At 35.9% G+C, this 10961-nt stretch overlaps 1 protein-coding gene across 1 annotated transcript; it reads left to right on the forward strand.

The window, feature by feature from the left end:
* The first annotated feature begins 794 nt into the window (after positions 1-794).
* On the forward strand, positions 795-2663 carry LOC118035886 (monolignol oxidoreductase AtBBE-like 13). Its single transcript, XM_035041550.2, has one exon. It carries the CDS (start codon positions 852-854, stop codon positions 2463-2465), a length of 1614 nt encoding a protein of 537 aa, XP_034897441.1. The 5' UTR covers positions 795-851; the 3' UTR covers positions 2466-2663.
* The last annotated feature ends 8298 nt before the right edge of the window (positions 2664-10961 follow it).

A 10961-nucleotide genomic window follows, 5' to 3' on the forward strand; every position in this document is an offset into this window, starting at 1 on the left:
ATATTAAAATCATGAGCTCCACATGATGCTCAGCAAGGTTGATGAGAGATTAGAACATGGATCTAGGAGGTGTTTTGCACCTCTTTTGTTTATGTTTTAATGTGCTTTTTAAATGTATTTTAGGTTTAAGAAATATTAAATTAATATTTTTTTTAGTATTTTTTAATGGATTTGATATATTGATGCCAAAAATAAAAAAAAATCTAAAATAATTACTTTAATATATTTTTAACCAAAAATTTATTTAAAAAAGCATTATCCATCACAATTCTAAACACCCTAAATTTATATTAATTTTTATGATAGCCTATAACACCTAACCCGAAACCACACAACTTGGGTTTTATTGAAGAAAAGCATTAAACTTTCACTCCAACACAGATTGCAAAGTCCACCTATAGTTCGGATGACAGAGTTTAAAGTGCAGAGTTTTAGTTTCACTCCAACACAAGTTGTAGAACTCATTCCTACTGCAATTCCTTTATAATGCAATTGATAGAATAATATTTAATAGTGATAGAGTCTGATATGAACACTGTTACCCTTCCTTATTTCATTGTAACTTGTATAAAAAGCTCCGTTACTGTAAGAGTATTGATATGAATAAGAAGAATCTTCTTCCCTTTTGTTTCTTCAGGAAAAAATCATTTTACCATTAAACTTTGATTCCCGGATTCTAGAAGCTTAAATTCAAACATTTACCAATTAAACCAAACTGTTGTATATTTGAACTTTTTTTTTTTTTTCCTTGCTTGTCTTTCACGCTAAGTTCACTATAAATTCATCCAAGGATCACAGCGATCTCTACAAGATTAACCGTAGGGACATCATTTCTTGAAACACAAGGAGAAATGGCTCCTTCAGGTTCTTCCTTTCTGTCAGTACTTGTATTCCTGCTAGTTCTATCTCCTTCATCCATAGATTCACTCTCAATTAAGGATAGCTTTTTACAATGTCTCTCCAAGAATTCTGAGTCCTCCTATCCTTTCTCCACTATCTTGTACACCCCAAACAACTCTTCATTCACTAGTGTTTTAGAGTCATCTGTTCAAAACCTCCGGTTCTCACAGCCTACAGTACCGAAACCTGAGTTCATTTTCACACCGTTGTACGAATCCCACATCCAAGCTGGTGTTGTTTGCTCAAAACAACTTGGTATTCACCTTCGAGTCCGTAGTGGAGGCCATGACTATGAGGGACTCTCTTGTGTCTCTGAAATTGAGCAGCCTTTCATTGTTGTAGACCTTGCCAAGCTTCGGTCAATTAGCGTTGATATCGAGGATAATAGCGCTTGGGTTGAGGCCGGTGCCACAACTGGCGAACTGTACTATAGAATATCAGAGAAGAGCAACACTCATGGCTACCCTGCTGGTGTTTGTACCAGTTTAGGTATCGGTGGGCACATCACAGGAGGTGCATACGGTACCTTGTTCAGAAAATATGGCCTTGCTGCAGACAATGTCATCGATGCTCGTATAATTGATGCTTATGGAAGAGTTCTTGACCGAAAAGCCATGGGAGAAGATCTATTCTGGGCAATTAGAGGAGGTGGAGGAGGTAGCTTCGGAATCATTACTTCCTGGAAAGTAAAACTGGTTCCAGTACCTCCAGTTGTGACAGTTTTCAGGGTTGCTAGGACCTTGGAACAAGGTGCTACTAAGATCCTCTATAGATTCCTGCAAGCTTCTGATAAGCTCGACGAGAATCTCTTTTTCAGAGTCAGTACACAGTTGGCAAATGCTAGTGAAGAAGGTAAGAAAACAATATCAACTTCCTATAATGGATTGTTTCTTGGTGATGCAAAGAGACTCCTCCAAGTCATGCAAGAAAGCTTCCCTGAACTCGGTTTGACGAAACAGGATTGTATCGAAACAAACTGGATCAATTCTGTGCTATATATGGGCTTCTTCCCCAACAATTCAACTCCTGAAATCTTGCTTCAGCGACAGAATTTATTCAAGGGCACCTTCAAAGGCAAGTCCGACTTTGCTAAAAAACCAATACATGAATCAGCACTTGAAGGTTTATGGGAAATGATGTATGAAGAAGATTCCCCTTCTGTAGCATTTATTCCCTACGGTGGAATGATGAGCAAAATCTCAGAATCTGAGATTCCCTTCCCGCACAGAAAAGGTAACATGTTCTTCATCAGCTACACGACGACCTGGGAAGATCCTTCAGAGAATGCAAAGCATATTGATTGGATTAGGAAGGTTTACAAATACATGACACCTTATGTTTCCATGTATCCAAGGGAAGCATACCTCAATTACAGGGACCTTGATTTGGGCATGAACAAGAATACTAACACAAGCTTTAAGGAAGCAAGTGTTTGGGGTTCGAAGTACTTCAAGGGTAACTTCAAGAGATTGGTAAAAGTGAAGACCAAAGTTGATGCTGGCAACTTCTTCAGGCATGAACAGAGCATCCCGCCTCTTCCAATTTCTATGAGGAAAAGAAAGTGAAGAGGCCAGCCTGTAGAGGTTGCAAATAATAGTTGGGACTACACTTTCCTGCCTTGTTTGCAAACTTCAATATTTTATTGTCACTTCTATGCAATTAGGTTTTGTAATAAATTATTGAGATGACGATTTTCAGTCATCACAACACATAGTGCCTTTTATTTTGTTTTATTAATAAAAAATATACTTGGACCTCTACAATATGACATACACTGTTCATTGTTTTTATTATTGTTAGCACAATATTTTTCATCGGAGAACCCTTTTGTTATAAAATCTATAATTATATATATTAAAATGCTCATTATAATTTCTTAGATTTTATGATTCTTGAATTTAATTTTTTTAGTTTTTTTTATTATTAATGTGGGTGTCCGGGTCAGCTTGTGCGTACCTTGACTAATTCTCTGGGCCTTGAAGTTAATGATTATGTAAGCTTCCAATGGCCCTGATAGGAGTATAGGACTCAAACTCATGACTATTGAAGAGTAAACTCAAGGTCTGACCAGTTGAGCTACCCCTCAGGGTTATCTTTTAGTTTTTCATGACACTTGGGTTTCGTAATGTTTTTTAATGTTCTCATTTTCTTCTACTATAAATAAACTATTTGTCTTTTATTCTAATCATTGAGAAAAATATACAAGAAAAAGATATGAACTTCTCTTTTAAGTTTTATGTTGAATATGTATATTCTTACTTGTTCTTTATTTGTTAACACGTTATTAACATTATTACTCTACATAATTTATATTAAAATATCGACACACATGAACTCCTATGTTATGTGTCTTGTATTAATTTCAATATTTTTTATCTTTTCATTATTGTTTGTACTTTATGGAATATATTTGGCTATGTAACTTATTTTGATATATATATTTTTTTTATTCATCAATATTTAAAGCTCTTAAAGAACTAGTATTGTAAATTTTTTTTTGTTTGAAGAATTAAATAAATTTAGACGGCTATTTAGTTCTTTAGAAATACTAGCTCTTCAAAAACTGTATTTAATTTAGATTTTTTTTGCTTTTATATTCATGATTTTATTTTATTAATTTTTTTTTATAAATAATATTAAATCTGACGAAACTTGAATTTATTGCTTCTAATATATCTGGGAATCACTTTTTGTCATGAATCCTTGACGCCAAGATTCATCTAGAAGCTATGATTCTTAGAAAAACTATTAAAAAAATATGTTATATTTCTCAATCCACGTACAAGTGTGTGATTAAAATTTTTATTTTTATTTTAAAACAATAATTATTAATCTGAATATTTGCGGGCAACCTCAAATTGCTCTCAAGTTCTAATCACTTCTAAGTTTGTGTCATAAAATTATTTTTCTTAGCGAATTCGATCTTTCCAGTGTTGGCTAGGATCATGGACTTGCATCTTGGCTAATATCATGCGATTTGTTGCTCCTATAATCATGTCTAATCTATGTGCTAAAAGTATGGGATATGATGTTGTAATTAAGTTTTCATCACTTGTAAAGCTCCTTAGCTCGTTTTCTATATAAATAGTTGTAAGAACTTGTATAATAAACACAATAATATATAAGAAGTCTCTTTTTTTTTCTCTCTAGTATACATACTTTTCTTTTGTAAATTATCATGAGCATGATCAACACACCATGTCTGATGGCTTTATGTTTCCTAGACACACTGTTGATTATGAAATTATCCTGCATTTTGAACGCACCTTGTTTGATGGCTCTATATTTCCCAAACAGTATTGATTGGGAAACTATCTTGCATATATTGCAGGACATTAACTATGCATATGATTTCAAACATTTCTTCTCATCTGATTTGAAAGCGTGGGCTAGTGAAAACTATTAAATCGTTAATAAGAATCATTATAACTTAAAAGCTTAAGTTGTTAGGTAAAGTTTTTTATTACTTGGTTATTAAAGTATAATATTATGTTAAAAAAATATCTCAACCCAAAAACTTAAATTGTTAAGTGAGATTTCAAGTAAAGAAAGAAAACTAAAAGGTGTAAAGAAAACATTGTTCACCTATACCTATAAACATTGTGAAGAACTTACATTTCTTTCAATTGACATACAACTATTCCTTCCTCAAAGTATCAAAAACAACCTGCAAGTGCTCCAAATGAGACTCCAGAGTGGGGCTATAAATGAGAATATTATCTGCAAATGAATGACCTTAATACCTCATGCATGAACCTCATGAATGTACTAGGAGCATTAGACAATCTAGATGGCATGACCATCCACTCATATAACCCCTAGTGATTTTTAAAGGTTGTCTTCCATTCATCTCTTCGTCTAATTCTAATATAATGATACCTACTCTTGAGATCAATCTTGGAAAATACTTTAGACCTTGCCAACTGATCTAACATGTCATCTAGACATAGTATGGGGTATTTGTATTTTATTATGATTTGATTTATGACTTGATTGTCCACACACATACGCCATGGCCCATATTTTTTTGGAACAAAAGGGGCTAGCACAGCACAAGGATTCATACTTTCCCAGGTCTCTCTCTTATCTTCTTCAATTGCTCCCACCAAGTAGATGTCTTTCAACCAGAACCTTGGTCTTTGTCTTCAACTCAGTCATCCTAAGATCCCATCTGGTGATCCCCTCTAACCAAAACCAAAATGTTACCTTTAGTTTGGTTAACCTGAAATCTTAATCTAGAGACTCCCTTTAACTAGAACATTGGTCTTTGGCTTCAACTCAATCAACTTGAGATCCCATCTAACGATCCCTTTTAACCAAAAACAAAATGTTGCCTTCAGCTCGGTTAACCTAAAATCTCAATCTAGAGACCCATTTTAACCAAAACCTTTGTCTTTGTCTTCAGCTTGGTCAACCTGAGATCTCATCTAGTGATCCCTTTTAACTAGAATTACTTCCCAGTCGCGGGGTTTTGAAAACTCGATGCTTCTTGAAGATTCTTCCTAATGACATGGTTGATCTTCTTGCTTTTTTAAGAATTTTATAATAGTAAGATTCTCCTCACTTTTCTTCTTAATTGCAAGGTTTAATTTCTTGGTGTTTCCTGATTGCAAGGTTTGAACTTGGATTCCTTGCTATCATAGATCAAAGATTCTTTCTTTGTCTACTCAAATTCATCAAAATCTTGTTAAATGTCATTAAGGATTTCTCTTGTAAAAATTTAAAAAATAAAAAAACATTTATGCAATGCTTTGGGGTTAGATAACATTCATGCATCCTTACATGGTTTGAAATATAAGCCCCCTTCTTTGATGCTCTATCTTCATAGGGTGCCTTTCTTTGGTATTCAAAAGTCTTCTATATTTTTTTGATTCAATGTCTCATTCCAGTTTATTGTTTGTCAATCCTCCACTTAAATATAAGTGTAGTGCCCATCCTAGGTTGTTAGCCATCATTATTGCTCTCGTTGTTTATCAAGTTTAACCATGCCTTGAAGTGTGGTGTCATCATGAAGGAGCTTAACAAATCATTTATTTCCTGGATTCTTCAAGAATTTTTCTCTGATTAGCTATGTGCATCCTGCCAACAATCATCAACAAGTTTTCTAATGTTGACCTCATCCTAAATCGTCAATCAACCATAAATTTACCATCAAATGAAACATACTTTTCACATATATGTTATCATCAACCTTCAAAGAATTGTCAAATCATCCACACATGCATCTCATAGCTTGCAGTAAAGGCTCATTATTGTATGCTTAATGTTCTTCTTAATGAATTCCTTGTAACCCTTTTAATCAGATTGTGAAAAGAAATACATTGTCATCATCAATGATGTTTCTTTTATCACTCATATTAATATGGTGCACCTTGAATTAATGAGTTTCAAAGCAAATTGTCCCCAGCTAGTCTTGATGATGTGCATCTTTCCAACATTTATCAAAATGCACCCATATGATAACATCTTTTAAGAGTCACTATATTTTAGAGGGTAAATCAAAATTTCAGACATGAAGATGTCTTTCAAGTGCAGCGTTACTCTTACTGCTATTGGAGTTCATTAAATCATAGGCTGTCTTTTGAGCAACATTGCCCTCAGTTGATTTGAATATGCTCATTCTTTTTTTTATAATTAAAAGGTGTTTGTCATTGCAAGCTGTTAAACATAGTTTTGATGAATTTCACTAAATTATCATTTAATTATCTTTTTTTGCCCCCATCTAATCTGGATATTGTTTGTTTTCCCTCCCATGGTCCACTATATTGCCCCTGATTGCTCAACTTTCCAACAATGATCAAGAAGTGTCGATGTCATTTTTGTTGAGGACTTTGCAAACTTGGTCCATGGTCTTTCGTTCAAGAATTTTCTTATTCAGAAATCAACTCGCACATTTCCATGATCATGTCTATCGCTCGTCACCCGCGCAGCATCCGTTGGCGATTTTTCGTTATGCTTTTCTTGCTTTAATGGGAGTTACCACCTAGTATTTAATTAAGGGCTACTAGGAAACCTGGGTGTACTGGTCTTGTCAGAGATTCACAGGTAAGGGACTGGTTGCTGTTAGTGTAGGTATTAGCACCCCTAACGCACCCTACCTGAGGTAAGCTGTTTCGTGGCTTTAATGTGTTTAAAAAGTTTTAATAATTGTCTTTTCATCGGATATTAGAAATACGACTTATATTTAAGTTTATAATTATTGACCGTGACCAAATCAAAATATTAAATTCTTATTTAATCTTTACGATTTTATCATAAAAAAAACATCCATAAATATATAAATAAATGAATACCCAAACACACACTCACTTTTACTATATATTTTTTGTTTCTTTTCTTTTCTTTTCTTTTATTTTCTTTTCTTTTACATCCACATTCACAAAGTATAAATTATAAAAACTCAAAAATAAACAAATATTACATTAAACAATCTGAAAATTACAAAATAATCCAAAACAATTTGGAACAGTGCTAGAATAGTGGCGGCGCATGGGTTCACACGCTGCCACGAAATCCAAACAAAGTGAGGGGCTGTAATGGCTTCCTCCCTTCTTCACTTCCTCATCGGCGATGAAGGTCACCATCACCTGCAATAAGGGAAACAACACATAATACAATCGGTTCAATTTTTCTTAATTTTCAGATTTTTGCTCCGCTGCCTTCTCTTTTAGATTAACCTCAATACAGATCTGCCTTTTTTGGTTTTCATCTTTGCCTCTTCTGCTGTAGGTAGGGGTCTGGCTTGTGTGGGATAGTGTCTATGGAGGAGGAGCTGAAGGAGGCAGGTGTTGTTGCACGAGGAGCGGGTCGTCGTTGTAGCTTGAAGAAGGCAGGTAGCTCTGGCGGATGAGGAAGGGACAGCACTGTGGGTGTCCTACTGAAGAAGGGATATTGTTGGAGGCCAGTTTGTGGACGGCGCTAATGGCTGACAGTGTGGACGACGTTGAGGTGGAAGGGGAGCGTGAAGGCTCTCTGGTTTGGGAAAAACCGATGGGTTGGCTGAGAAAAGGAAATGAAGTGGAAGGCGATGGAGAAGGAAAAAGGAGGCTAATTTATGAGGGTGAAGAGATAACCGAGAGGCGGTACGGTTGGTGGATATGGAGGTTCTGGTTCGAGTCTGTAGGGGATAGTCAGTGAAGGCCGACGATGGGGCTGTTGGGGTCGGCTATGAGAAGGAAAAATGGTTTTTTGGGCTGTGAGAGGAGAAGGGGAGCTCTTGTTTCTGTCAGGTGTGTGGCTGAGGGAAGAAGAAAAGGTTGGAGATGGTGAGGAGGAGGAAAATTCCAAGCCGGGGGGGAAGGGCTTAAACGGATGGTTTCGGAGAGAAAAAAATCAAAGCCGGGTAGGGGGCGGCTGTTTGGTTAGATAGGTTAAGGGTTAGGTTTCCCCTTTTTTTTGTATTTTTCTTTCAAAATTGCCCCCCATTTGTTAGGTCAACTTGAAATCCCATCTAGTGATTCCCTTTAACCAAAGCTACCTAAGATCCCATTTAGCGACCTCATTCAATTGAAACTAAAAAATGTGTGTAGCTCGGTTAACCTAAAATCCCATATGGCGATTCTCTTTAACCAAAGCTACCTAAGATCCCATCTAGCAACCTCATTCAACTGGAACTAAAAAATATGCGTAGCTCAATCAACCTAAAATCTCATCTAGTGATTCCCTTTAACCAAAGCTACTTGAGATCCCATCTAGCGACCTCATTCAACTGGAACTAAAAAAATATGTGTGGCTCGATCAACCTAAAATCTCATCTGGTGATTCCCTTTAACGAAAGCTACCTGAGATCCCATCTGGCAACCTCATTCAACTGAAACTAAAAAATATGTATAGCTCGATCAACCTGAAATCCTATCTGGCGATTCCCTTTAACCAAAGCTACCTAATATCCCATCTGGCGACCTCATTTAACTAGAACTAAAAAATATGTGTAGCTCGATCAACCTGAAATCCCATATGGTGATTCCCTTTAACCAAAGCTACCTGAGATCCCATATGGCGACCTTCTTTAACCAAAACCAAAAAATATAAAAAGTGGTCTCATTGTAATAGGTGACTTACCCAGATGAAAGAATGTGAAAAGCGATCTCATTGTAATGGGTGACCTACCCAGATGAAAAAATAAGAAGTACTGTCTCATTATAATGGGTGACCTACCCAGATGGAAAAGAATGTGAAGTGTGGTCTCATTGTAATGGGTGACCTACCTAAGTGGAAAAGAATGTGAAGTGTGGTCTCATTGTAATGGGTAACCTACTCAAGTGGAAGATGATGTGAAGCGTGGTCTCATTGTAATGGGTGACCTACCTAAGTGGAAGATGTGATGTGACAAATGTGAAAAATAGAACTTACCTGGGAAAGTCCTGAAGGGATAACAGAAGAAGGGCTGGAAAACTTGGTGCTTCTTGATAATTCCCTATCGCAGGGTTTGAAAACTCGGGGCTTCCCGATGGCAAGGTTGATCTTTTCATTTCTTTAAGATTTTCCTAATAGTAGGGTTCATCTCATCTTCTTTTTATTTCATGATCAAAACCGATTATGTTATCATCAATGCAATGCTTCTTTCATTTTCCACAATCTTGCTAGACCTCATTGAGGATTTTTTCTGTAACAATTCAAAAACAAATGTGCAATGTTTTGAGGTTAGATGACATACATGCATTTTTACCTGATTTGGAATATAGGTCCCCCCCTTCTTTAATGTTCCATCGTCATAAGGTGCCTTTGTTTGCATTCTAAAGCCTTATTTGTCCTTCTGATTTACTAGCTTATCCGTGTGCTAGCCATCAACTCATTTGTAAGTGTCGTGCCTATTCTGGGCTGTCTGCGATGATTACTCCCCTCGTTGTTTATCAAGCATGAGTGTGCCCCTAAGTGTGGTGTTGCTTGATTCATTATGAATGAGCTTAACCGATCATTCATCTTCTAGATTATCTTGAGAATTGTTCTCTCATTGATTGTGCGCATCGTGCCAAACACCCATCCAGATTGTCAATTAGTCATAAATTTGCCTCAAGCTTGAAACAATACTCTTCAAGTATATGTTATCACCAGCCTTCTTGGAAACGTCGAGTTATCCAAACATGCATCTCATAGCTTTAAAAAAGGCTCTTTGTTAAATGCTCAATGTTCTTCTCAAGGGATTCCTCTCATCTTGTTGAATCAGATTGTGAAAAGAAATGCGTTGGCATCATCAATAATGTTCATTTTATCACCCATATTCATGCGATGAAGTGCGTCTTTAAGCTCTAAAATAGATAGTCCCACAATCAGTCTTGGTGGTGTGCATCTTTCTGACATTCATTTAAATGCAACTATGCAATTACATATGTTATAGCCATGTTTCAGAGGGTAACCCAAGATGAAGATATGAAGATGTCCTTCAAGTGCAACATTGTTCCCAATTGCTGCTGGAGTTCACTATATCATATAATGTTTTTGAACAATATTGCTCCCGGTGTGATCTAAATGTGCTCATTCATTTATTATCTTTCTTTGAACCACATTGTCCTTCATTCATCAATTCTTCATTTGATCATCTTTCTTTCCCCCCTAACTAATATGAATACTGCTTTTTTTTCCTTTCGGGGTCCACTATATTGCCCAAAGGTGTCTCAACTTTTCAAGGAGTGTTGAGAAGAGTTGATGTCATTTCGGTCGAGGATTTTGCAGACTTAATCAATGTTCTTTTTTGTTCGACAATCTTTCTTGTTCTGGAATCAAATCTCATACTTAAAATGTCATGTCTATTCAAGTCTAATTGCTGAAATGAAATCAGAGAGATATCAGTTTTGGAAAAGATCTTTTGAAAATCAAGCTTTATAGTCAAAGACCCAACACACGTCATTCAAAATATATAATCCTTTAATTGTCTTGCATTTTGAAAACAGAAATTGACCCATTACAAGATTAAAATGGCTTTTCCCATGGTTCTTCGTGTCCACTTTAAACTTTGATTTTGGGTATATCTTTTTGATTATTTGTGATAAGGTGATATTTTTGTGAATTTCAAAAACAAGATGCTCACGCTTTATCAAGAAATGTTGTTTCTTTTCTTAGCA

Source organism: Populus alba, chromosome 1 (assembly GCF_005239225.2).
Source record: "Populus alba chromosome 1, ASM523922v2, whole genome shotgun sequence".
NCBI lineage: Eukaryota > Viridiplantae > Streptophyta > Magnoliopsida > Malpighiales > Salicaceae > Populus > Populus alba.